We start from the raw sequence: 27,988 nt of genomic DNA on the forward strand, positions 1-27,988 counted from the left end.
TCTCTCTCTCACGCCAATCTGTCTCCCCCGCTGTTTGTACTTTCACGCAAACCCTTTTTTTAACTTTTTGTTGGGGAGAGAGAGAGAGAGAGGGGAGGGGGGGTCGTCAACTTTCTCCCCTTAAATCTCTGTCTCTGTCTTTGTCTCTGTCTCGTTTCCAAATTTCTGTCCCACGAATCCCTAAAATATCTCCATATTTCCCTCTCTCGGTATCTCGCTCAAATCAGTCCTCTTCTCTCTTTTGCGCAAACCCATTTTGTGGGTTTGCCTTAAATCTCCTCACACTTGATCGAAAATCTCTCTCACATCTCACTCTGTGTGTGTGTGTGTGTTTATTGGATTTCTTGCACCAACCCTCTTTTGAGTCTTTGCCGTCCTCAAATCTCTCTCATCCTCTCGGGTCTCTCTCTGAGCAATACTGCAACCCTTTGGGTTGGCCGTAAATCTCGATCAACCAAAAAACAAACCCCTCTTGCCCTCTTCCTCATTTCCTAAATCTCCTTCTTTTCTTTGCCAACTCTCTCTCTCTCTCTCTCCCTCTCTCTCTCTCTCGCATTTACAACAACAAAAAAACAAGTTTCAGTTCTTTTTAACCATTCAAAAAATAATAATATTTCAGTTCTTTTTCCCCCTTTTTCCCCCTCTTGTAAACCCTTTTTGGGTTCCTCTACTCACAAATCTCCATTCAAAACCCGAAATCCCTCTATCCACAACCCCGAAACCCCTAATCTTTCCTTTCTTTCTCTTTTGAATTCATTTGGGAAGAAATCTTCTTCCCAAATCCCTTTCGGCATCCTCCAAACCCTATATCTATAACCCCAAACCCCAATTTTCAACTCCAAATACCTTTATTCTTCTCTTATCTATCTTTTCCGGCCTTTATGGCTTGTGTTTGTGTAGATCTACTCCTTAATATCCTTTTTCATTCCCAAATCTTAACTCTAAAACTCCTTCTTTTCTCTTTTTCTATATTTTTTGGCCTATGGCCTTTGTCTTCATCTCCAAGGTGCACCCCAAGTGTTCTATGAAATGTCCGAGAGAGGTGTGGTGCCTTGATTGTCTTATTTTCTTTGCAAGTCGAAGGTACTCGGCCTTCAACTTGAGAGGGAGTGTTGTTATGTTGTCTTTTCTTGAGAGGGAGTGTTAGTGTTGTCTTGGTGTGTCTTCCTTGTTGTCTTCTCTTGTCTTGTTGTCTCTGGGCTCATGTAGTCTCGCCTGAGGGGGAGTATTGTTGGTGATTTTGTTCTTCGTCTTCATTGATGTATTTCACCACTCTTCAAATGTCAGTTTCATTCTTTAGTTGTTTCTTCTCTTCGTGTTCTTGGCGTAACTTTTATGCAGTCATCTTATTTTTCCGTGTTTATACCTCATCTTCACTAGGCGAGGGTTTCCCCATCATTGGTCGGTTCACAGGCGACAGTGTCCCCGTCGACTAAGTCCCACCGGGCGATGGTATCCCCGTCGTTGGTCAGTTCTTCGGGCGATGGTATCCCCATTGTTTGTCGGTTCACCTGGTGATGGTTTCTCATCGTTGGTCGGTTATCTTCTTTTTATCTTCAGCCGGCAATGTTCATGCTGTCGACCTTGTCACCAGACGATGGTTTCCCCATCGTTGGTTGGTTATCTTTTCATTTTTTCTTCTTTTCATCAGGCGACGATGTTCATGCTATCGACCTTGTCACCAGACGATGGGTATCCCATTGTTGGTTGGTCATCTTCTCATTTTCTTCTTCTCTCCAAGTGATGGTTTCCTTGTCGACCTTGTCTCTGATGGTTTCCCCATCGGTGGTTATCTTCTCTTGGCGTCGTGCCACTCAACTGATGTCTACTTCACCGATGTTCGTTGTGCACACCTTTGGTGTGCCTATTTTGTTCGTTGGACCGTTGATGGTTCCTGCCATGGCGCCTCCATTGCTCGTTGATTTGTAGATTTGTTCGCCACGCTCTCATTCAGGCGGAGGCCCAGTTTGATCGCTCTCGCCGTTGTGCTACTTAATGGGGAGTTGTTCATTTTTTATAGCCGTTGCTCTCGATGCTGTTCACCGTGGCCGTTACTACTATTTGTTATGCTTTTCATTGTGTATTCACCACACCAGCTTGAGGAGTGTTATACCAAGCTGATTGTGTATATGAGCTTATTGTACTTTTTTGTTATTTGTTAGTTGGTTGTTATTGTCTCCTTTGTAGCAAGCTGGAGTTCCATAGCATATACACTCCAGCTTGAGGGGGAGTGTTGAATAACATGTATTGGGGTAGTTTAGTCATTACTTGTAGTCTTAGGGCTATTACAATCATTGTATATTGTTGCCCTATTTGGGGCCTATATGTATATATCATATACATGAGGAGCTCCCTAGTGGAGAGTTCCCATCTTCTCTACTCCTCCCTCTTCTTCCTCTCTTCTAACCCGAATTCCATTTATAACAAGAATGAAGGAGAGAGAGGGACGAGTTGATGGGGAGAACTCAAAATTCAGTAATTTCATTGTGAAGGTCGAAGGACCTTTTTTCTTCTAAATTTAGTATAGTGAAAGGAAGAAATGTCATCTTAAATGTATCATGTAATAATAATAGGCTATCAAGTTTTTAAGTATACATGTCAGGTTGAGGGTGAAATCCGAGTGCAACCCTATAAATGCATAGTTATTGCCACTCTCCAAGTGTTCTAAATTTATTTTATATTATATATCTGACATGACCTATCCTAAAACTGCATCCTTAAATAGACGATAATCAACATTGCTGATTGTAAAGTTTCCATAGAATCAAGGAGTTATTTGGGAGAACTTCAAATTATGTAATTTTGGCATGTGGGTCATGTGATTTTTTTTAAAAATTCTGTTTAGTGAATGGAAAAAATGTCATCATAAATGTGTTGCCTAATATTGACAAGAGAAGCATTATTTTTTTGTTTTTTGATAGTCACCATCAACTTGACATGGTTCCTTAAAACATTGATCGCTTGTAAATCAACTGATGTTAATAATATGCTTTGAGCTTGTGAGAAGTATGCTGAGCGAGTTTGATGGAACTTTAATGATCACAATGAAGGCATACCTTTGCTTGTAAGTCGTAACCTGTAACTACTAACCACAACCAAGGTTTGAGGTTCCAGTTTCGGTATGTATTTCGGTCATGACGGAAATAGAACGATGTCAGTTTCGGATAGAAATTTCTGTAGAAATCATATAAAATCTCTGAAACTTATGGAAACCTATGCAAAAAAAAAAAATGGACATTCAGGATGAAACTGCAGAAAGTGCTAGAGTAAGCACAAATACACACTCAAAGACCATCACATAAGTGAAAAAAGGTCTGTATTTTTTTAATAGCATCAAACACCTAGTGAAATGTCCTGTCGTGCATGTGTAATGATTCACTACATACCACATTTCACATGTAATTCATATACATATTTATACATAATACATAGACGATGTTGCACATGTAATTTATATAAATATAATTATGTATCAACTTGGGGTTCATCCAAGTCAACTTGGGGTTATTCACCCAAGTCAACTTGGGGTTCATTTGGATGCGTCCCTATCTAATTATTAGACTCAAAGGTTGCATGATTTACAATGGGCAATCATACTATTCAGCAAAGTCTTATTAACATAGATGTTTACCCTAAATCTTTCTGACATTAGCATTGAATTTTGAATTAGCCTGAACTTGAGTGTTTCAATACTTCGGCAATCCCCATCATTTTTCATGGTGGATCCTATCATTTTTCTAGTGGAATAGGGGACCAACTAATTTGGTGGTTTTTTATGTTTCGATCTCCTTTTTGCCTCCATTGCGTTATTCAACCATTTGTTGATTTGTTTATGGTACCTATATCATCATAGTTTGTGATGTTTCAGTTTAAAAGAATTTTTGAAAGACTGATTTTATCTCATATTTTAGCATGTATGTAATTTTATTTTTAATTCTTTTTCTGGGTATCTACATAACCTATGGAGTTCTTTGCTTTTCCAATAGGGAAGGCTTCCTTTTATGGAACCTAAGCAAAGGAAGGGAGATAAAGCCCAAGTATTGAAGAGGTGTTGTTGGAGAGTTAAATGTTTTGTTGGTAAACTCATTGTTTCTATTAATTAGGAATGCTGTTTATGTTTCTTCATTTTGCTGATCTCATTTATTTATTCTTCTTTTCATTAGATGAGCTCCAACAATTTTTTTTTATGGTTGCAGAGACTGATGCTGGTTTCTCTCCTACACCCTCAAAGGTTCTCTCTTCTTATCCATGTTTTCTTGGAATAATTTCTTCCCATGATTGGTAAAAAACAATCTTCCAAGGGTGTATCATAGTGGCGTTAATCTGTGAGGTCGGGCATGTGTTTGTCAACATCATTAGATGCAAATTTGAGCCTGGTTTCTACAAATCTAAGGGAATTGATTCAGGCAATTTTCACGATCATGATCTAGTTTGGCAAATAAATTTGAGATTAGGATTCAATTGCATGGATGGAGGAGCTTGTTATCAATCGACATGACATTATGCTAACCTCAATATTGTGTTTCCATTCATGTCCAATTGTCTCAAAACTGACATTCTCTTTGTCGCTTTCAAACAGGTCATGACAATCTTTGTAGGTTTTTTTAACACGGCTACAAAAAAATTCTAACAATACTACTTGTGAAGGACTTGGGTTATATGTAATTTGGAATATTTTTAAGATATGAAGTGGATTTGGTAAATTATTTTTTTTGAAATGTGGATTTGGTAATCTTATTTGGGATTAGTGTTTAAGAAAGTTTTGGCTTTACATTTAGAAGGAATTTTGTAGTTTTTGAATGTTTATGAATGGAGGAAAGTTAGTGTAATTAGTAGTGTTGCCTAGAGAAATGGAATTGGGGTCAAATTTCAAAAGAGTCATTGAGTGTATGGTACGACCAACTTTAAAATTCAAGGAACATGGAAACTTTCATAGAATAATAGCTAAACTAATGAAAATATAAATTATAACAAAAAATAATAAAGGCAAAATTTTGAAAATATCAGTGCAATTCGACCAATGTCGATTAAAAATATCAAATCTAATAAATAATCATCGCACTTACCACATTGATGCATAATACTTTTTGGTATTACAATTACAAACACACTTCATCAATACGTGTCGAGGAACCATTCAAAAAAAATAAAAAATCAATACGTGTCGAGGAGTTTCCAAGTGTCCCATAGTGTTTGGATCGACGAGAGGACAGAAGTAGAAGTGTCCTGGTAACTTTGGTTAATTAAGATTACGGCACCCTTCCTATTTTTGTTGTGGTTGTAATTAGAAGGAATTTAGGATTTATGTTGGAATGTTTTAAGGGCTATGCTTAAGCTATAGGATTAATTGGGATTTTAGGAGGTTTGGAGTCAAAGTAGGACTTGAATTATTTCCAACATGCAAAGTCTCTTAAGATTTGAAATGGGGCGTCTTTTTTTTTAGAAATAACTATTGAAATGGGGCGTCTTTTTTTTTAGAAATAACTGTTGAAATGGGGCGTCTTTGGGTATCATTTGATAATTTAATGGGATTACAGTTTAAGAAAATTTTGGGTGTACATTTCGAAGGAGTTGGGTAGTTATTGAATGTTTTAAAGGGGAAAGTTAGCTACTTAGGTATGTAGTTTACTTTTTTCTATTTATTGTCATTAGGTAGAATTTAAGTGGTTTTGGTCTCATAGATGATATATATACACATAGCGAAATTGTAAAGCTCATCTTGTTTTTAAAGGTGTGGGTTCAAGTTGAGCTATAATATACAATTAATGAGTCATGATGTGATTTAAGGTCGGTGACTTGATGAAAATTAGTGATATTTAATGAGAATTTTCTCTTAACTTTGTTAATTTTTATTGTTCCATTGTAGAGGATAAATTTAAGGGGGCATTTGATTTCTACTGTTTCGGTACCATACATCATAGGAGTAAGTGTAGAGCTTTTATGAAGAACAGACCAAAGGGTTAGAATCATCAATAAGTTTGCTATTAGGGTGAGTGATCTCATTGATCGTTGCTTCCTCTATTATATGTATATAATTTTATGAATTCCAAATCTCAAGTTTTGTTCAATAGTAGATTGACAGGAAAATGTATGCATTGATTTATAGGAGCGTCAGATAAAGTGATTTTGTGCCGAAACTGAATTCTTCTGGTTTGAATAAATAGCCAGGTAACGAATAACTAAAACAAAATGAAAAGAGAACAGTACATGAAATCATGCAGAGAAATTCAAACTAGCAACCACATCCCAAAAACTAGTAACATTTGTTGGATTCACCATCAAACAATGCAGAAAGCAACAGAACCCATCTCAAAAGACAAGCCTGTCAGGGAAGAAAGAAGCAAGACTGGAACCAAGGTTTTGAATTTCGGTGTTGGTTTCAGCCACCACCATAATAGAAATATTTTGGTTTCTTTCGGTGGAAATTTCGGCCTAAATCATGTAAAATTTAGTTAAAAAATTAGGTATTTTTATAATTTCGATGCAAATGTCTAAAATTTTGGTGAAAATTGCTGCAATTTTGCTGGATATTTAGCCAATTTCTGTTGAAATCTTTAAATTTCGGCAGACACCTTTAAAATTTCGTTGGATTTCTTTAAAATTTCGGTGAAATCTTGTAAATAAGCTGGCAAATGAATTTTCGGTGAAATCATGGAAAATAAAATGATTCATTGCGCATTTCATTTCGGTCTTGGCCGAAGCCGAGATATTGCCTCCGAAATTTTGAATTTCGGCCTAAATTTAAAACAATGACTGGAACCACTCAGAATTTAAATGACTGAGATCATCTCACTTCCCAACAAAAACTGTAAGAAGTCCATGGCTACTCGGTAACCTTTCTTCTTTCTATGTTTGGTTTTCCACGGTCTCAGCTATGATTGTGTATGGCTGTCTAAGATTCTGACGGGTTCTCTGCCACGACGGTGGCTTTGTGGCTCATGGACTAGATGGTGAAGTTGGCGAGGATGATAACGTAGACCATGAGTGTCAGACTGCGGAAAACGATCTGTTCGCCTTTTCCTGATCAGTGATCGTCTTCTTGTCCTCCACCGCACCCGGTTTATCCTATGTTGGTTGGCTGGTTTTCCTATGCATTTCCTTGTCCCTATTCGTCCACAGGTTCCCGCATCTCCAGCAGGCCACCCTCCTTTGAAAGGGACTTAATTTTCCACAGAGCCGATGGCCAAGATTTCTGCTCTCTCCTCAGCAGCTCTCTCATATCTTCTAGCTACCTTTCCTTTCATCGCTTCCCATCGGCCCTCATCTCGATTATTTCTTTGGTCTTTGTTCTCCGTCGCTAGTTCTTGCCTTTGATGTTGAATTTGGCCGTGGTTTTGTCGTTGATTCCTGGTTCGACTGTCGTTTCCTCTGTGGTTCTGTTCATGGTTGTGGTTCATGGCAGGCATTCTTCTCTGTTTCTCTGCTTAGCAACTTCTTGATTGTGCTTCTCAGTGCTTTCCCCTCCTGAATACAATTAATTGATGCTGATGTTGTAGTGGTGTCGTTTATTTTGTTGCTTGTTGCTTTTTGTTGTGCTGATTTAGGGGCGCGCTTGGGTATTGTCTGTGCTCTTGCATTGTATTTATCACTCTGTGGCTTCGTTTTTTTAATAATTACTTGCTCTAAAAATCGATTGGGTCATTATTGATGATTTCTCTAGCGTGCATCATTTCTTGAGTTAATAAGGGAAAGAAATTCCTTAGTCGTTTGCCTAGTTATTGTTTTCCATTTATTTTGAGATCACTAGGTTTAATGTCATTTTATTTATTTTTATTATTAAAAGTTGACATTGATCTCTGTTATCACTTGGGAAAATTTTGCTTTGTAGACTGACTTAGCTCATCATGATCCCTTTACTATTGCCTTGAAGAACTTTGGCCATAAGTCTCTTGGGGAAGAACCAGGTAACTGCTTCATTTATTCATTTCTTATCATTTTGAAACTTTCATATTATTTCTATGGTTTGGTAAATAATTTTGTTTGCTTCTATGACAGTCGCTTAGACTTTTTTTTTTGAATGAAACATCCGCTTAGACATTGTAACTGTGTATGTAGAAACAACTGTTGAAATACGTAAAGATGGGATGCCACTGAATCTTTCAAACCTTGAAAAGGAGTATCAAGACTGGCTCTGCAAGATGCATGATGGATATGATGAAGAAATTGTAGGGGGTGAAGATCAACCAGTTCTTATTTTAAGACCATCGAACAAAAAGGCACTTGGCATTTCTTCTGATGGTAAGGTTCTGAGAGAACTGTTGTTGAGCTGCTAAAGTGGTCATCAATTCCATTTCGGTGGGAGTACATTTTCATCTAGAAAGGGACGTTTTGGTGGACCAATTTGGTATTACAATTTGAAAAAAAAACGTGCACAATTTTGTAAAAGTTAAATGTCTTTGTTTTTATTTTTAAATGTAAATATAAGAACACTTGAAATTCTAAAGCAACACATGAACACACATTACACTGGACCTGCCATTTATCAATAACATGTCAATATCCATCTAGAACCAAAATAATCCCAATACCGCCCACGTAGTCTATGCAAAAGAGGGTTTTACTATTGTTAAATCTTCCATTAGATTGTGTAGATGGTTTCTATGGGCATCTACCATTTCTAGGCTAAATGGTCAAACATTGTAAAAATTATGGAATAGGACATCTCGAACTTAGATTCATGACCTGGTTTTGCTACATTCAGGTTGGTTATTAGAAAATCCGTGTTACAATGTGCATCTCTGTCATTAGCTTTGAATATTTTGGTTTTCTTTATTTGGTACTATCTGTTTAATCTTGCTATGTTTATCCGTGATTTGTAGTTGTTAGAGTGCATCAACTCATAAGGAGGAAAGGAGCATCTTGGAAATCAGGGCAGAGGGTTAAAATTCTTAAAGGGGCAGAGCGGTGCCATAAAAACAATATTTATGCAACATTGGAGTACATTTTACTAGAAGGGTTTGAAGGAGATGCTGGTGGTAAGTAAATTTATTTCAGCTTATGTATGAACATGATCTGTGTCTGTGGGAATGTTGTACATATGATCATGCTTGTTATGTATTTTCATATAGTCATTTATCTCTGAAACTCCAACTTGTTTCGTAGGAGAACTTTACATGTGTGGCACTGTTAGCAAAATGCTGCCGTTTACCCACAATTTTTTGAGAATGTTACGTTATGCACAGCATATGCATTCCAGAATATGTTAATATAGCCTTACATTTTTCTAGGATGCATGGGTCTTAGTGTACGCGTGCACACATTCATGTAGCTGCCACTATGTTTGATAAATTCTACCTATTTTCTCATTTTGTATAGGGGCTGCACGTCTTATATGCAGGTATATTTACTTAGCACTTGCATTTACCGTTATTATTCATTTCATTATTATTTTGTGCTTCTTTATTTTTTTCATTTTTATTTAAAATGTTTTTGTCATTCTGAGAAGGCCGCTAGGTTGCTCGGAAGACAAAGGCTCCCTGCTTACAGTGAATGGTGAAAGTCCTACATTTGACATTCGCGACTCGTTATCTTTTCCCATAAATGTGATCGACTCTGGGAAGGTTATGTTTTTCCTTTGATTTTGGTTCAGCATGTTTTTACGTTTCACATAAAGTAATGACTATTAAAATACAACATAGAGATGCTAACTTTATATCTTCAAACTCTTAAATCTTCCACTCCAGTGCCAACCTATGGATACTGCTGCCTGGGGTTATCAACTTGAAAAGCAGCGTCAAAAGGCTCCTTCCTCAATTAGTGTATTAAATGCTCATCAATGCCGTCAGTTAGAGATTAATGGGGTTAGTTCATTTCGGTGGTCCTGGTATCCTTAATCAAAGTGTGATCATACCTGAGATTCCATTATATTTACAGTATCATGTTTAATTTCAAACCAAGGGATTGGATTTGGTCTATCTTTAAGTCGAATGCATTAATATTGATATTGCTTCAAATCTTGTTTCAGGCATTGCCTATCGAAACTCGAATTTATGCTGGATACGTTCCTCCGAACGAAATTGTGGCTGTTGTTAGGCCTGGTTGTTTTACTACTTCTAGCCCCTCTGAAGGTCTTGATCAAAAGTATATTTTGAAGAATGATCTTGAAATGAAGATGGAAATTATACGTTTCGGTAAAGGTAAAGACTGTCAAGATGGTGCACCTATTTGTGCAGAACGCATCAAAGCTTCGTCACGTAAAGGATTGCATGGCTTTTATATCTTTCCTCTGGGTTCCAAATTCTCAATGCTTTTTCGTAATGCGGGTGCTTATAGCTTTACCTTCCGTGTTGTAAGTACTGTATTGGATCCTTTGATGATATCTTGATCTTGGTTAAAAGTAGGGAAGGATATTTGTTTCTGCATGACTAAAATAATCTGGATGTATTTTGTTTTATGTTTATCAGATTTGTCCAGATTCAAGTTGCATAAAGCTGGAAAAACAAATAATTGTTGAGCCATCTTGTGAGGTTGGGAAGTGGGGGCTTTTATGCAATGAACAGGGTCCATTCAATGATGGAAAATCACTTGTTGTGAGGTAGGAACCTTCTACTATCTAGCATGAGGAAATGTGGAAGATTTTATTGTTCAGATATTAAAAATTAAAGGGCATGGAAAATTGAAGCTACAATATTTTCTGTCCTCTGAAAATATAGCATGATGAGTGCATGAACCAAGTTGACATGAAACTCTGCCATATGTTTGATTGAGTCTGTATTTTGAGAATTGCTTTGGAAAGTCAGCAAATTAGTAAATAAACTCAAACAATGGTGCAGTATAAATAAATTGTGAAATCAAATTGTCTACGTACTAACTATTAGGGCTGCTAAAACATGCATCGTATGACTCATGTACTGATTTAACTTAAACGGTTTAATAGCTTTAAATTTTCAGAAAGTTGTTTTTAGAATGTGAAGCTTTCGTTAACTCGAGTTCTTCGTGAACAAAGATCTCATAACAGAATTGCAGACATGTGTACACTTGTAATTGTCACATCTCATTTATTATATACTAGAAAAGAGAGACAATTCATGGGCCGTGAGCTCTCATTTTTTTCCTTTTTGTGTGGCTGTTTCTATCTTGCATGCGTAAGTGCTGAAACTTCCCTATGATCTCTTCTCTAGATCTATAATCCAAAACCCTAGATCTCCGACACTGCATGTCTGCATCCTAGTTTAGAAACCCAGACCTCTAGATATGTGACTGTATCTACTACGCCACCTGTGAGATCTGTCTCCACGTCTCATTCGAATACCTATGTCTTCCCATTTCTCAATATCCATATCCAGTGTCTTTCGTTCATGAGACCCTTCCCAACGTTAGATCTGCCCCTCTGCTCATAAAAACCCTTTGATATATCACCCAAACCCATAGATCTGTAACTAAAATGTTAGATCTGCTCCCCACCTCCTTTCAAAGACTCAAACCTGTCAGATCTTATTTCTTCCATCCTTGGAAACCCAAGACCTATTTAGATCTGTTCCCTCATTCAGTTCGAAACTAAAAACCTATCGGATATGTGAAACATAGAGGACTTATATAAACCATCATTTGGTGTATATGTAACATTGAAATACCTTTGTAAACAAGTTTATACTCATAAAATCAAGTGTGTCTAAATAGATAAGAATGTATTCTTAAACAACAAGTTAGTGTACTTTCTCCATGTCTTCAGTTATGTTTGTATGGTTCTTCTTCCACATGAGAAGGATAAACTTTTCCCTCAAGCTGTGAAGTGTGTCTTTGTTGGATATGGTGATGGTCTCGACATTGTCTCTGTGTCTCAAGTTATATTATTTTTTTTGAAAATGTGCGCTTGTACTCGCTTCCACATGACTCATCTACTGCCAATGTTTCCTAGTTAATTTCCTTTCTTGGGAACGATTCCTGATGCCTTGCCTAGTCCTTCCTCGAAACATGTAATCACTTATCAATGAAAAAAGGAAGAAAGACATCCTACTGCATGTTCTGGCACCCTATACCTCACAAGCTCAGCTGCTACTTCTTTAATTATGGTGAAAACCTAGCGTTCGCAAGTTCTTTTAGAGAACGTCAAGAGCATAAAAGTGAGCAGACCTCAATTAAAGCAGGGCATTCATTCCACTAACAGAATTAAACACCCAAAATAATAAACTAGAATTAAATGGCCATTATATTTTGCAAACACATAGTTCATGCTAAGAGATCAGATCCATAAATTAGATGAAACTGTAACATACTAATCTGTCCACGCCGTGAAATGATATAAAAAAAACAAAGCTACGACCCAAAAGTTTGTTCAATGAGTAGGGCTGTAAATTGAAGTTTATATAGGGTAGTGGATAATAAAGGTCAGATATCAGCTGATCGTGTAGGCTGTGGTCACGAACCTTGTGGAGGAGATCCCAAGAGGGCTGGGGCGATGCAGCCACGGTCTGTCAAAGGTTTGTACCAACCGCCCCGGTGAGTAGACCTGGCAAGAAGTGACCCGGACCCACGGGTTGACCCTGCCCGCCCGTTTTTTCAGGGTCCCGGTCACTCATTTTAACCCGTTTAAAAATGAACCGCGGGTCCACCCTGCCCGTAAAAACTGGGCCGGTCCGAGTTGACCTGCGGGTGCCCGTAAAAATGCCATATAGAGTCTTGTGTTTTTTTTGTGGCGAAATTTGGAATACGTTTGACGTTTTTTTTTTGGGCGAAATTTCTCTCTGGCTTTTGAAAGACAAAGGTTCCCCTCTGGCTTTTGAAAGACCATACCCTAAGAGACCAAGGTTCCCCTCTGCCTCAGGCACCGTTTTTTACCGGCCTCCTCTAGCCGACGCCACCCACAGGCGAAAACTCTCTTCCGGTACCACTCTCTCTCTCTCTCTCCCTCTCTCTCTCTCTCTCGTTCTTCTTCTCTGATAAGGGTTTTGTTTTTTTATTTGGGGTTTCTTTGATTAGGTTTCTCTGATTTTTTTTTGGTCTTCTTCTTCCTGTGGTAACGTATTTCTTGAGAAACATTTTAGGGTATGAGTGATAAAAGGGTTCAGGTTGTGGGTATTGAAAGCTGCCATTGACAAGGGTTTAACGTGAATTGGGTTTGTGAGCATGTAGTTAAAGCGGGCTTGTGTTGTCTGCAACAGTGGATTTTGGGCTGGAAAAGTCCATCCCATTGCCATTGATTTTCACATTGATCGGATAATATTAACCCTTTATCCCATCAGGTTTCATTTAGGGTCTATGATGCATGCACAACAGGCAAACGGGTGGGCCGGGTGATGGGAAAACCCGCAGGTCATGCAGACTTAGCGGAAAAAAAACAGGGGGAAAAATAGTAAAAAAAATGTGGGAAAAAACGGGTGACCTGCAGGTCGACCTGGCCCGTACGAGTGGGGTCGGGGTCCACACTTCGTGATCCGTAAATTTTCCAGGTCATTTTTTACCCTGCCCGTATGACCCGGACCCGTTCGGGTCGGGTCAAACCCAGCCCGGCCCACCCGTTTGCCAGGCCCACCGGTGAGGAAGAGAAAGGCGAGAAAATTGGTATAGAGGCAATGGAAACTGCAGGGACAGCAAGGCAGTAGCCTCAATAATGATGAGAAGTAGATGTTGTAACTGCATTTTTTAGCAAAGAGGTCAGATAGGACAGCTATGACTTTGAAAAGGAGGGGAAATGAAGGTCTAGATTTGTTGTAACTTGATGAAGTACAGCAAAAAAGAGGGAGGACAATAGCCAAAATGATTGACCTGTACAAAAGAGGGAAAGAGAACAACTAATCAGAGTTGTTGTTGATCAAGGATGTGGCGGAGGAAGAGCCAGAGGCTGCCTGTTGAAGCCAAAAGGGGTTGTGCTGGCCGACAACCCTTTGAGAGGATAAGGGAAGAGGAGGGAGAAGTGGGGTACAAGGGCAGCTGTAGTGCCACGATGGGCTGGCCGAAAGAGTGAAGGGGAGGGAAGAAAGAAAAAGAAGGGCAGCTGTAGTGCCACGATGGGCTAGCCGAAAGAGTGAGGGGGAAGGAAGAAGTAAAGAGAAGTGGAAGAGAGAAAGAGAAGTGAGGGAGAAGGGAGAAAGAAAGAGAAGTGGAAGAGATAAAGAGAAGTGAGAGGGGAAGAGGGAGAGAAAGTGGAAGGGAAGAGAAGGAGGAAGGAGGGGAGAAGGAACAAGGCTGGGATGGAAACTAGAGGAGAAAGAGAAGAGGAGGAGAAGGAACCGATGTGATCGAGGCACCCAGACTGTCAATTGTAATCAAAGGCGGAACACACCCACAACTGGTTCATTTGCTTTCGAACCTCATTATAGAAGGGAAAGGGAAGGAGGAAGGAGGGGAGAAGGAACAAGGCTGGGGAGGAAAGTAGAGGAGAAAGAGGGAGGAGGAGAAGGAACCAATATGGGGAGAAGTTCTCACCTAACGGCTAGGTATAGGGGTTGCTCCCATGATTTTTCCGAAGTTTGGGATTAGGGCTTCTCTTTGGGGTTCTACAAGGGTTGCTTTTTTTTGAGTGGTATGCCCTATTTAGGCCTTGGGAAATAAAAAGGTCATGAGTGACTTGAGGGGCTTAATAAGGCATAAGTGGGCATAGTATGGAGAATAGTGTGGGGAAAATTAGAAGGGGGATCAACTGTTAGCCCTAGATGATGTGGACAACCCCCACATCTATGTCAATAAGCATGCTAAAATATAATAAATCCTAAATAAAAAGAAAAAATAACTTCAACTAATCATGCCCAAATATAATAATGAAGGTCCATTATCAAGTCGTTTGGATCACATCAGTTCCCCCTATTTAGGAAGAACTCGACTCCATGGAGTAAACGTTGGTAACACATTGAAATATGTCTTCCGAAGTCTTCACAAGCCAACTTCGTAAATCCACGAATAATTTGTCAACGGTCAATCTCGCCAACGAACAATTTATCGTCAATGCAATCATCGACAAGTGTCAGTCGTCCTTATATCCATGATGTGAATCTTGTCCTTCATAGATGAATCGCTTTAAATGGTAAGGTGGCGATGTCATTGGGCTCTCCGAGGCCTCAGTGAAACTAGGAAAGGTCTGCAACGTTGAAGATCAGAGAAGTCATCACATCCCCTTGGAGGTTCAATAGATATGCATTTGGACCCAACTCTTTGAAGATTCTGCAAGGTCCGAACATCTTCTGCTTCAACTTGTTTGCTACAAGTGGGAATCGCTCTCGTCAAAAATAAGCAATCATCAAATCCTCAACATTGAATTTGTGATCTCTCCGGTGCTGATCAGGACCCTAACGGACTAATGTGCGTGATGCACCCGCGCTGTATTCCTTCAATATACAGGACCTTGACTGAAAAGGGTATTTTTGTAATTTTTTGATGTAGTGGCATTGATATATAAGCCGCATGTTAGGATTTCAGGTAGCATGGTTTTCATTGTGATTTCTTGGCCGAGAAGAAGGGTTTTGTGACCGTAAACCGAAATAGTGAAACTCTTCTCCCATGGACGTAGGCTGATTGCCGAACCACGTAAATCTTTTTTTTTTTTTTGAAAAGTAAAAGAAATATGGAAAAACAAAATATTTCTCAATTTGGTGATAAAAAATTACTCCAAAAGCTTAAGCTATGAACCACGTAAATCCTGTCTTCTTGCATTGTGTGATTTTGTTTCTCTCTCTCTCTTTTTTTTTCACATATGCTGCAAATTGTGTTTAATCCTTATTAGAGAATTTATTTCTAGGTTTTTATTCAATGAACAAGGTCTTTGGCTTCAACACTACACTGACCAAGATAGATCAACAGGGTACAATAAAAAAGTGGCGAATGTGGTCTCTGTAGATAGTCGCAAAAAGGGATTTTCCAGTAGAACGATTCATGACACTATTTTATACAACTTCTTCTTGGGGGCAAAATTAAGTCCGATTGATGAGGTCTCTCCAGCTAGACATCTTTGCAATTGCATGAGGCTGTGATTGACCACTTCCTTTTGTCTATCCTTATAGGGATGATAGGCACTGCTGAACTGACGTGTAGTCCCCATATCCATGTCTGGGTATCATAGTCCAAATTCTAAAAATTCAAAATAATAAGTGGAACATGGGAAAAGGCGACCTTGTTGATCTCTTGAGCTTTCGACAAAACTAGGTCAGACATGATCTTGTTGTGAAGGCTGCATATATTTCAGATTTGTTGATGAGCCTTTTTTTTTTTTAATATCGTAGTTGCATATATCCCAAAATATAAGACCCCTAGAAGGCAGACCGAGCCTTCTAAGTTCCCCATTCTGTGATTTTTTTTTATTCGAAAATAATAGCATCGACTTGACCAGAGCTAGTCAATGTTGTCATAACATTCGTGTTTTGATCCATGTTTGTATTTCATGGTAGAATACAATACACTGCTGAATCATTGAATACTTTATGAAGATGAACCATTTCAACTGAATTCCTGTCCACAGTGGGAGCATGGAATTTGCTGTTATACATTTTCTTGTTCTGTTACCATTTCTAATTGATAGTGATTTAACAGGGTTGGTTCTTGTGCTCCACATCTTTCTGTTGCATGTTATGATGAGTACTATAATCGGATTCCATTCGCTGGTGTTCCCAAATTGGATATCAAAATAAATACAAAAGGGATAATACTTATTCACATAGACAAACTGATGGTTGGCATTTCATCGAGTAAAATGTCTCTGGAAATTACGGTATGCCGGTTTTTAGTATTTTTCACTGTTCTTCCAACGTCCTTGTATTTATTTTCTTAATCACTTGCTTGGATTTTCCAAATTATCTAGGATATACTTGTTGAAAGTAGTGAGCTAGATTTGATCCGTCCACTTTATGAAGCAACCTTGGAGATATGTTCACATGACAAGTTATTCTCTGTATCTGTTCCTTGCAAAGGTAGTGTCTTACTTTTTAACATTCTGTATCAATGCGTATCATCCATTTATTATGTAGGTTAGGAATTATCTTCGGCTACTTTTATGAGGGTTGTGTTCTAATTACTCATCCGTTTTGTGTATTCGACTTATACCAGTCATTCCAGGACCTTTATATCGCGTTAGGATGATTCACTGCCTAAATTTACAGAACTGTCTCGTACCTGGGGTTTTGATCAAGGAGCTCAGATTAGAGGTAATCTCTTTTATCATTTTCATAATCCCGATTATGATGTGCCATGTTGAACTTTCTTCAGCTTTTTTATTTTTTTTTAACTTTCTTCAGCTTTATGCACAATCATGTTATTAATGTTTACTGTATTGTTTTAAAGTGTTGATGCTATTTCTAACAGCTACTAAATTGCAATTTGTAAAATTATTGAAATAGAATATAAATGAAGAAATTATTTAATAAAAAGTAACACATTTTCTCTATTCTTGCATCTACAGCTTCTAACAAGTGCTTGATAGCTGAAAATGATTTTCCTAGAAAAGGGAACATTTAGGAAATGGTACACAATGAATGTGGGAGTTGGGAAATGATTCAGATAAGCTGTGGGAATTGAATACACTTATTGGGAAGTACTAGAGTAGGTGACAAAATAGTTAGACAATATGATAATTCAATTGGAGAACCATTTGGAAGTAGTAGTCAAGATACTTTGAAGCATGTGATGGTGCGGTGGATTGGGCCTTGTAAATTGTAACACTGAATATAAGAATTAGGAATAGATGCCCCCCATGCGCCCAAGTAACACACACACACCCCCCCCCCCCCCAGTCACCTCTTGCAGCCAAACGACTGTCATTGCAAATTTCTAGAGGTTAACTCTTTTCCCAGAAATCGCCTCGTAACATCTTATCACCGCCTTCAGATTTTTAACTCTCTCCTCATTGGCAGAACGAAAAAGAAGGGTGTCATTAGCGTAATGAAGATGCAAAAATTCCAAACCAGTGGAGTGAAACCCTTGATAAAGTCATTGTCTCAAGCATTATCCATCATCCTACTAAACGAATCAGCCATTATAGTAAAGAGGAACAAGGAGAGCTGATTTCCCTGCTTAAGGCTCCTGGAAGTCCATTCATCAAAACGGAGCATCAAATCGAAGAAATGTGACTCTTCATCCTACTACACCACCTCGAACCAAACATCATCCTGCCTAAACGATAATCCAGACTGCACCACTCAACCCCGTCATAGTCTCTCTCTTTCCACCTTACAAAGCATACCACGTTTTCCATTCTTGTGATATTAGTCGACATACTCGGTAGCAATAAGGCCACTGTCAAGGATTATTTTTTACTGTGAATGAACGCACTTTGGTGCTTCAAAATCAAATTAGCCAACACTCGCCACTGTTTATTAGCTAACACTTAAGATAAAATCTTATAATTTATAGATACCCATGACGTTGATCGACTGGAAATTCATGAGGCCATTCGCACCATCCTTTTTTGGGATAAGTGATGAAAGTAGCACTGGTACTACTATTTGACTTGACTGCAGCCCATAAAAAATGTTCTAAAATATGGGCATCAAATATCACTCTAAGTCTCTAACCACCTCCCGACATCGAGAACAAAGCTTTCTTGACTTCCTCACGACAATTCCTTCCCTTAGAAGTAAAATGATAGGGGTGCAACTTGGGTCAGGTTGAGGACAACCCGAGGAACCCTTTTTTCCAAACTGAATCCGACCCGACCCGACCCAATTTCCAACCCGACCCAACCCGAGGAACCCTTTTTTCCATCCTGAACCCGTCCCGAGTTCAACATGACCCAAACGAGTTTTTAAGCTTACAAAAAAAAAAAAATCATAAAAAAATGTCAGGTTTTACTCAGGTCGGGTTGCCCAAACCCTCAACCTAAACCCGACCCGAACTCAACCCGACCCCACTTTTTCCCGGGTTGAACCCATCGGGGACAGGTCCTGAACCCGACCCAAGTTGCACCCCTATAAAATTATGCCATAAAAGCACACTATGTCATCGAACAATGTTCTGGGCTCGACAATGCCCACTTACTGCACCTTATCCACATGATCTGACATAACCTCGCCTCTGTATTCTTCCTAAATCTGGGTCAACTCGAACCATGGGGTGCATATCATACTAAATATGTATTCACACATTTAGAATGCTGTACAAAGATTGTGAATAAATGCAGCATAGGTGCTAGCGAAATGTTAATAGTTTGTTTTGATGTTGTTTCTCACTTTGGATGATAATATAGTTTGACTTATAGACGCTATTTTTAGATTATGTTGTTTTTTTAAACATTTACTTCCATCGGACTTGCACCAGCTATTGGATGGTTGTGGAAATCATGTTGAGGAAGGGATAGAAGTTCGCTTGGATGTGGATGGGTTTCGTTTTCAAGATCATATTGGTTCAAAGCATAAGGTGAAGCATTTTTCTGACCTTCATTTAGCATTCTTGTATAGCTTCAATTGTGTCATTATGAGTAGAAAATTGAATGTACGTACTTTGCTCCAAACATGAAAATTTCCAATAATGTTAACTTGGCTACATGGGGCTTTAATAAAGCACTTGTGAGTAGCTTGCACGTTACAATGGGCATTCAATTTCTTGAACTCTTGTTTATGTGTTCTTTGGAATTCTAAGCTAAAATTTTCAAATTAGTTATTATTTATAATATCATACTCTAATGATAACAACACCTTTCCCTAGTTCCATAATTATTTAGATATCTTGATGTGAACATTTTATTTTCCACACAAGGTGATATGGCATGCTTGGTATTGTCTAAGGTTGTATGTTAATGTAGGTAGATGGTCAAGGATATGTGAACCTTGGTGGGCTCTTGGAAGTCACAGGGGGTTATAACACAAGCGGTATTCCCTCTTTCTTGATTTTTTTTGGTCTAGTTGATTTTTCTTATGCGCATCTCTTTTAGAAATTCATACCTATTTGTGAATGGTTATCGCGAATGGAAAACATATCAACTTACCTGAAGAACTTCTTAAGTCTCTTACTTTGTCCAAATATTTTGTAAGAATCTGTTGAGATTATTGTAGGATTATGTTTGACATTATTAACTATCTTTTTCGATATTGTGTAGGTGTCTTTTTCATATCATTATCGTAAAAGAGTATTTTAGGAACTACATATCAATGTTTAGTATGACAAAAATTTCCAAGAATTTCCATATTTGTACCATATAGTTTATTTGCTTTTACTCTAGAGTCAAATGTAGTTTCTTTGTTTTGGATTAAGGCCATGTGCTTCAGACAAGTTCTCAAGCACAACGACATACTACATGGCTGTTCCATATTCACAAACCACATGATATTTATGTGCTAAATCTGCAAGCCACAAGACATGTTAACATTGATATAAGTCGCTGGATTCCATGCATTGTAAGGTGGCAAGAGAAGTATGGAGCCGTATTTTATCTAGATTTGAGATACATTGGTCCTTCCCTGCCAAGATTATTGATTTGTTGGAATGTTGGCCCGTGGTTCCTTGGAGAAAAAAAGGGAAGATCCTTTGGAATTTTTCCCTAGTAGTTCTATGGATAGAATGAAATGCGCGGGTGTTTAAAGGATATTCAAAGGTAGCATTGTTCCTATACAATAAGGTGATTGCCATCACTATATCTTGGGTGAGGACTTTACCCTCATTCAGGTTTCTAAAGGTTAATTTTGACGGGCCTAGCTTGGGAAATCTTGGACCTTCTGGCATTGGGGGGTGTCCTTAGGGACAAGCAGGGTGTAGTGAGATGGCCATTCTCGGGTCCAATAGGAGTAGCAGATGCAAATGAAGCTGAAGTACAAGCAGTTCATCAAGGAATAAAGTTCCTTGAAAATGTTGACCTTGATAAAGTGGTGATTGAGGGGGACAGGACTCACTTAAAGTGATAAGATGGCTTAGGGGGGTTCCCATTCGTATCCTTGGAGATTTGCCCCCTTTTTTTTATAAGATGTAGGATAGGTTGGGCGGACCTAATTTATCTTTTCTTCATGTCTAGCGATCGGCCAATGGAGTGGCTGATAGATTAGTTAGAGAGGGTGTGTCGAGGGCGAAGATGGAGTTGTTTGATTTCCTCCCTCCTGGTTTGTTATTTTTTCTTGCTCCATGCGGGCTTGTCTTTGTATTGTCTTTGCTTTTTCTCATTATTCCTTGTATGGATCTCCTTGGTCTTTTTTCTTGGAATGAAATCTTTTACCATTCAAAAAAAAAAAAAAAAGAATCAGAAATTGGAAGAAATACATAAATTTTATTCATTAATTTGGAAAATATAAAGGAAAAAGAAAAAAAGGAAACATCTTCAATAATAGTTTAAAAGAGCAATTTAAGGGGGAAAACATTATGTACGTATGTATAATGCAAAAAAAAGAAGAAGGGAAAGATGATTAGGCTGCTGCTTCGTGATTTTTTGCTTTTGCATCTATCTTCAAAAGATATTCTATCACGTACAAATATTTGCACATAACTTCCTCTAACAATTTTTTTCGTCTTACGTCAGAAATCATTTCATATTTCAGGTTTGATGGTAAAGATGTGGAGAGATGTACAAAGAGTTGAATGGAATTAAAAAATGCATTGGTTAGGACAGAAATCTGAAAATATGACAAACACTTTTTGTTTCACACAAAAAAAAAAACACTATTGATTCGGATCTAGTGAATGGAGTCAGATGAATCTGGTATTTGACATAAACAATTTGAGTTACCCTTTACTCTCGGTTGAGTGGTATGCCTTACTTATCCTGGAATTTCTTACTGGTATCTTATTCAGAGGACATTCAATTAGTTTTCAAGAAATGTCAACTATGTATCAAATTGTGGGATTGTTAGTACATTTATCAGACAACTATCCTTTTAAATAGGGTGTATAGAAGCCCATGAATCATTCTTGATATTTGCAAGAATTATTAGTTTTGGTTTAAATCATATATTTGTTGTCTTCTCTATCAAACAACAATCCTTTTAAAAAGGTTTATGACTTTCTTGCACTTTTATGCAAATAAATTAAGTGACCTTCTAATTATGTGACCTTGCACAGCGTCTATTTCTGTTTATTTTGGTGACAAAATGTTCCTTAAGAAAGACTTTCAGATTGCCAAAAGGGAGCTGAGAGCCGTGTCTGGGGTAACTACTTTACCAAACTTGTTTCTTTTCCATTCACTATAATGGGATTACCTGAATGGAATAGCATGGATGCTTCTATTAATCTCTCATCTCATATCTTTCTGGATTTGTTTCATTCAGGTGCCTGGATATTGTGTCGCCGGTTCTCAACTGGAAAACATTGTCTTCGAAATCATTGACTCTGAAGGTGCAGTTGATGAAGCAATAAATGATGATGCAATACATGGCTTGTTTCATACGCTTACAATAATATCAGAATCATCAAAAATAGATACTACAATTCGATATGCTTTCCAACATGGGAGGTGCACTGTACCTGCTATTCCAGTTCCCCATGAGCAAGGGAACTTCTGCTTTATGGCTTCCCATTCTCATCACCCAGAACTCCGCATAAGTTTTGAGGTTGCAATCTTTCATCCATTTGTTTATTTTTGGAATTGCATCCTCTGTGTTTCCCAGTTTTATAAACTGTACTCAGACAACTACTCACCAAGGTAAAATTGAGTTGACCCGGGCCTATCAATGATTGGCACGGAGTGTTTTTCATTAAATCTAGCGATTTGAAGGATTTTCTATTGACTCGGTAGGGCCAAGACCGAGTCGATTCGGGTGAGTCAATGATAGACTCAAGTAGATTTTAGACTGGTATTTTCTGATCGAGATTTTATTTTTATTTTTATGTCTAGGTCTGTATTATGCAAGCTCCCAAATTGGAGCTGGTCACTGTATCAGAGCCAGATTCAGATGTGGTCCAATCACAATGTTTGGATGGAAGGATGTTGCTCCTCCAGGATTCATCTCACTGTAGTACTAAGCATATGCACACCTTGGTGGATTCCCACATGAATGATTGGAAGGTAAACTGACAGATTTGGCTGTACTAGAAATTTATTTCAATGTTATTTGGACTTAAAAGTCAGTTATCCTTATAGTAACGAACTTTTCAGGTACCCCATGCTTCTGTGAGAAAACAATTTCTATTTCTAATCCGTCCATATTTGTCTCAAATGCTGGTTTTTTTTTTTTCATTGGCTTTAAGAAACTTTTCTTGGATAATTTGTTTTTGTATTGCTTTGGTCTTTGATATGATTATCGTATCTTGGTAACTAATTTACTCGCAACTGGTCCTTGATCCGGCTCTCAGTGGCATGATATGGTCAGATAAGCATGTGGGAAATTGAAGCATGGCCACGTTAGCTCTAAAAGTCACCACTAATTTGCACTTTATATTTATCATTTTTTAGCAGTAAGACATTTTGTCTAATTAAAAGGTATTAAGTAATATATTTAACCCTTGCTAGATTTTGCGGTACAGTTCATCTTTTCTTCCATGCTTTTCCACAGAATCTTGAAGAAGCTGTTGCTGAAGTCTCACAACGGATTGATGACCATGAAAGCAAGCTTAAAATGCTCAATTGTCAGAAGGAAGTGATTGGGCAAGAAATATATGATTTACAAGGTTCTAAAATTCCTTACAAGATCAATTTTCTCTCCTTGTTTTGCTTGTGATGGATGTTATGTTACAAAATATATCAAAAGTTCCTCCAATTTTCTGAGCGTCTCTTAAGATATGGTAAAACACAATGTTTCTAATATGTTTAATCTGTGAATTTGGAGAGGAATTAAAGTCATCTTAGAAAATAATGTAACTCTTAGTAGTATTAAGACCATTAACTGTATTACCTCAAAACTATGGAGTTATCCTGTAAGAATGTTATCTGGATGAAGCACCTTTTGGATCCTTTCATCCATTTGCAAACAGTCAATGCTTCAGCTATTTTTCTAAGGAAAACTGTTTTAGACCCATAGTAGCATTTATCAGCAATAAATCGAATTCGTGGTGCTCATATTGCAAAAAATGTGACTGACATTATCACTCTGTAATTCATAATGATAAATTATTTTATGTCAATAGTATGACAATTACATGTGGGATGTGAACTAAGTTTCCGAATCAAGAATTTAAATGACTAAGTTTCAAACAAATAACTAAATAATAAAGAAAATAATTATAATCTGAAAAATGAAAAGTTGAAAACTTCAAAGTTAAGAACTTATCTCAAATAAAAAACTCCGGTGGTCTTTAATTAAGGACTAGAATTCCTATCTTGTAAAGGAGTTTGAGAAACAGTACTTAAGAAATCACATTTACAAACGTTTTTCTAATTTTTCATTCAGGTGGTTAAAATAAAATATTGTTTAGGAAAAAATCATTAGTATTTCTATTGTTAAAATTTTAATATTGTGATATAGTTATTACATCTAGCTTCAATAAAAAAGTGAACATCCAACTGAATTTTTTCTGTGAAATGATACCGAATCACTCACCCCTATATTTTTCGCTCTGTTTGACTCGTCTAATATATTCCTCATTCTTATTCTCACCGGTTATATCGTGGTAGCGATAATTGGTATTGAGGTCCCTAGCACTCCTTACCTATGATTAGTGCATCTCTTGTTTCTTGAATTTGAAGGTTTATCCTCAGATTTGGTGAAGCTTTATCATACTTTTTTCTTGAGCATAAGCTATATGATGATGGAAATTTAATTATGCCAACTGACTTAAAGTGAATATGAAATGTGGTGTATTTTCCAGCTTCAATGGGACATCAATCATTGGGTCAATTTGACTGCATAATGAATGCAAAGGAACAGATCTGGAAAAGAATTGAAGGGAAGGGTGATATTGCTGCAAGTGTTTTCTGTAATCTGTTAAGGGCTGTTCAATTTCAAGAACCACAGAAACATCTTATGAAAGATGTAGTTGGCCTTGTTGCTCTTCTTGGAACAGTTGACAGCAAAATCCTTAGTCGGTAAACTTTCTCACGGCTTTTTTCACTTTTTAGGTTTTATCAGCCTTAGAAGGAAATTACAAGTAATTTGACCCTGCATATGATTTCCCTTTGATATACCATTTCTCTGTTTGCAGGATGTTTGCTGAGTATTTGGGTGAAGATTATATGCTTGCAGTTGTCTGCAAATCATCTAAAAATTCAAGTAGTTTGGAAAAATATAGTGAGAATGGAGAAATAAACCGGAGTTCTGCTCTTCACGGAGCAGCAGCTACATTGGGTAAAAAGATAAATGGGCGTTTTCTTGTCATATGTCTTGAGGAGATAAGGTAGTGTAGAAGGCTTCTTAATTCAAGGATCTGAAGCATTTGGCTTGAATAGACAAATCCCTTCTAGGCATTTATGGCCCATGATGAAGTAAATAATCAATACAACGAAAAAAAAACTTTTTGCTGTATTTTCAGTACCGACAACAGTTTACACACTTGTAGCACACACTCAATGTGTTGGCGAAAAAGTCTGCCTCCGAATTATTTTTTGTCTGACAAGAGAACTTATAGTTCTCGTGTGTAACAACTGTGAATTGAATTACTTTTGCCCACATTGGTTGCATTTGGTTGTTTTTGGATGTACACCCAAACTCCAATTTTGTTGCACAGAGTGAAATCTACAGAGGTCCAATTTGCACTCAAATTGTAATTTTGGTGTAGGGATTTGCTAGGGATCATTGCAGAAGGCATTTCGCGGGCCAGCAATTGCATGAGAGAGAACCCACAGGCTCACTTTTTGTCTTATTCATTTAATTAATCCTGTGTGGGTTCTCTCTCATGCAGCAGCCGGTCCGCGAAATGCCTTCTGCGATGGTCCCCTAGCAAACCCCTTGGGTGTAACCTGTTGAAGACTATAAATTTCTGACTGCGTGCTAAATTACTATGTTTACTGCAAAATCTTTCTTATGGGGTATGCAAATCTGCAATTTTGAAAGTGGAAAGTTTCTTTAACTAGTCTAGTTTCTTGACAGGCCTTTTAGTGGAGGGTTCAAAGGCAATGATCCGCAGAGAATACTGGCCTTGCCAGATCCTCTCCTACCATCTAGAAAGCTCCCGCCTGGGTACTTAGGATATGCAGTTAACATGATCAATCTAGACATGCATCACTTGCATACAAGAACTATTACAGGTCATGGCCTTCGGGAGACCTTGTTTTACCTTCTTTTCGGCGAACTCCAAGTTTATCAAACCAGGGCACAGATGAAACAGGCTAGTTCCTATATAAAATCTGGAGCCATCTCTCTGGACGGTGGAATCCAGAGAGGAAATGGAGTTATTTCCCTTGGGCATCGGTAAGTACATGCAGATTGGTGATTTTTAGGTTCTGCAAGTTCAATTATAAAAATTTATGTTCTTGATCAGATTCTCATGACCAAATGTTGTTTCGGGCCGTAGAATTGCAATTTCTCCGTTCCTATTTTCCAGATTCATTGATTTGATTTTGGTGGTACAGCTTAATTGTTAATAACAGTGAAATATGTGTGGGCACTTGCAAGCGGCGAGACATATCTTGTGATGAGGGAGATATTAAAGTTCTAAAACACTTAGAGATACTACTATCTAATATTATGGCGATCAAAAGGCCTTAGCAACTCTAGCTGTTGCATTAGTCTATAAATATGTTACTAACAACTAGTATTTTGGACCTCTCTCTCATATATATATATATATATATATATATATAAAAGATATTAACAATTATGCTACTTACGTCATTCAAACAAAAAAAAACCAATTATGTTACTTACACTTATACCCCTGTAAACAAACAATAACCCCCTGTTTCAACAGGTACTCCCCTATTTTTTTTATATCGGCCACTCACACTTATTAGAACAGTTTTCTGATTTGTTGTTGATAGTAACCGGCTTCAGTAACTGATTAGAAAACTTTTAAACAAGATGGGGGTGCTATTATTAGATCAAGGGAGTTGAGCCATTATTTCCCTGTAACAGTTGTCTTAGTTTTAGTAGCATCTAGCATATGTTGTCAATTCAAATCGTAACACGTGTGTGAAGTGTAAAAAAATGGTCTTATTTGTTCATCACTACTCTGCTCACAATCAGGCGGTGGTCAGGTGTTGGGCCACCACTTGCTTGAGGTATGGACCTATTTTAATTGGTCCGATAGAGAGGGAAGGTAATGAATCTCGCATCGCCATTTGACAGTGATTATGAGCATATTCTTTGTTGTGTGCACTGTACTCCGCACTGCATCAATCTTTGTAACAATGACCCATTGGAAGTCACTCTCCTGTTTGGAAATTCATGGTATATTTTTTTTTTAAATTTTGCTTTGCCAATTTTTATGTTTTGATTTGTTGCGACGTGTCTTATACAGGGAAACAGACATCTTATTTCCAGTGGTTGATCCCAAAGTCCAGAGGCCTCTCTCACAGGTTAGCATGGATGCTTTTAATATGATAGAAGGTAAGTTAGCAGAGCTGGAGGCGGTGCGTCAAGAAATAGCAAAAGAAGAGAAAGCTCATGACAAAACATTGCAAAAGTTTACAAAGCAACAAGAACGGTTGCAGAGATTTGTAGCAGAGAAGGTACCCTTGATCAAGGGCTTTCTTTTGGAGGACAAACCGGAAACAAAGAGCTAGGATATCCCTGATCATGATACCCTGTTGTTGCTGCTTTTTATAGATAATACTGTATATAGAGCTTTTCACTGGCAGTCTACCATAAAATGGGTTAGCATTCCCTGTTGTAAATATGTTGGCAGTGTCTCACTCTTAGTCTACCGTAGAATTGGGTTTGTTAGTCCCTATTGTAAATATGTTGGCCACGTGGGCTTCCTTTTCTGTGCAACTTCCGTAGGTTATAAATTTTATATGATTATGTTTTGGGTATTATATAAAGCTAGAATTAAGTTTTCTAGTTATAGTTATTAGTGTCCGGATTGTTTTGCAAACACGAGTTTTTTTTCCTGAAAATTGGCCATCAGTGTTGTATCCTTATTGGTGTAATTTCCGATCTCTCTCCATTTCTTTCATCCCTACACCGAAAATTCCCTCTTCCTTTACCATATTCCTACTTGAGTTTTCACTATGTGCCCTATCCGATGCATAAAAATAGTTTGTGTCTTGGCTCATTCACAAGTTAGTCTAAACATCGTACAAATGCATGTGGCGATGAGGTTGTAGGTTAGGCCAGCC

General features: G+C 37.9%; 1 protein-coding gene across 1 annotated transcript in view; it reads left to right on the plus strand.

Annotated features, from left to right (window-relative positions):
- GMI1 (gamma-irradiation and mitomycin c induced 1) overlaps positions 1-27,691 on the plus strand; it is a 76,642-nt gene extending 48,951 nt beyond the window's left edge. Inside the window, exons 16-38 of the mRNA XM_077370697.1 lie at positions 3,987-4,077; positions 4,197-4,231; positions 7,829-7,904; positions 8,056-8,238; positions 8,820-8,975; positions 9,316-9,337; positions 9,446-9,560; positions 9,684-9,800; positions 9,965-10,288; positions 10,404-10,534; positions 16,459-16,636; positions 16,727-16,835; positions 16,972-17,069; positions 19,177-19,275; positions 19,661-19,727; positions 21,901-21,986; positions 22,107-22,388; positions 22,673-22,843; positions 23,331-23,445; positions 24,583-24,799; positions 24,916-25,107; positions 25,800-26,120; positions 27,169-27,691. Of these exons, the coding sequence (XP_077226812.1) occupies positions 3,987-4,077; positions 4,197-4,231; positions 7,829-7,904; positions 8,056-8,238; positions 8,820-8,975; positions 9,316-9,337; positions 9,446-9,560; positions 9,684-9,800; positions 9,965-10,288; positions 10,404-10,534; positions 16,459-16,636; positions 16,727-16,835; positions 16,972-17,069; positions 19,177-19,275; positions 19,661-19,727; positions 21,901-21,986; positions 22,107-22,388; positions 22,673-22,843; positions 23,331-23,445; positions 24,583-24,799; positions 24,916-25,107; positions 25,800-26,120; positions 27,169-27,433 (3,450 nt within the window). The 3' untranslated portion in view covers positions 27,434-27,691. The remainder of the gene's footprint in view (positions 1-3,986; positions 4,078-4,196; positions 4,232-7,828; positions 7,905-8,055; positions 8,239-8,819; positions 8,976-9,315; positions 9,338-9,445; positions 9,561-9,683; positions 9,801-9,964; positions 10,289-10,403; positions 10,535-16,458; positions 16,637-16,726; positions 16,836-16,971; positions 17,070-19,176; positions 19,276-19,660; positions 19,728-21,900; positions 21,987-22,106; positions 22,389-22,672; positions 22,844-23,330; positions 23,446-24,582; positions 24,800-24,915; positions 25,108-25,799; positions 26,121-27,168) is intronic.
- Positions 27,692-27,988: the final 297 nt, after the last annotated feature.

This window comes from Tasmannia lanceolata, unplaced genomic scaffold (genome assembly GCF_043159265.1).
Source record: "Tasmannia lanceolata isolate RefF3 unplaced genomic scaffold, GAP_Taslan_0.1 ptg000037l, whole genome shotgun sequence".
NCBI classification, from domain to species: Eukaryota; Viridiplantae; Streptophyta; class Magnoliopsida; order Canellales; family Winteraceae; genus Tasmannia; species Tasmannia lanceolata.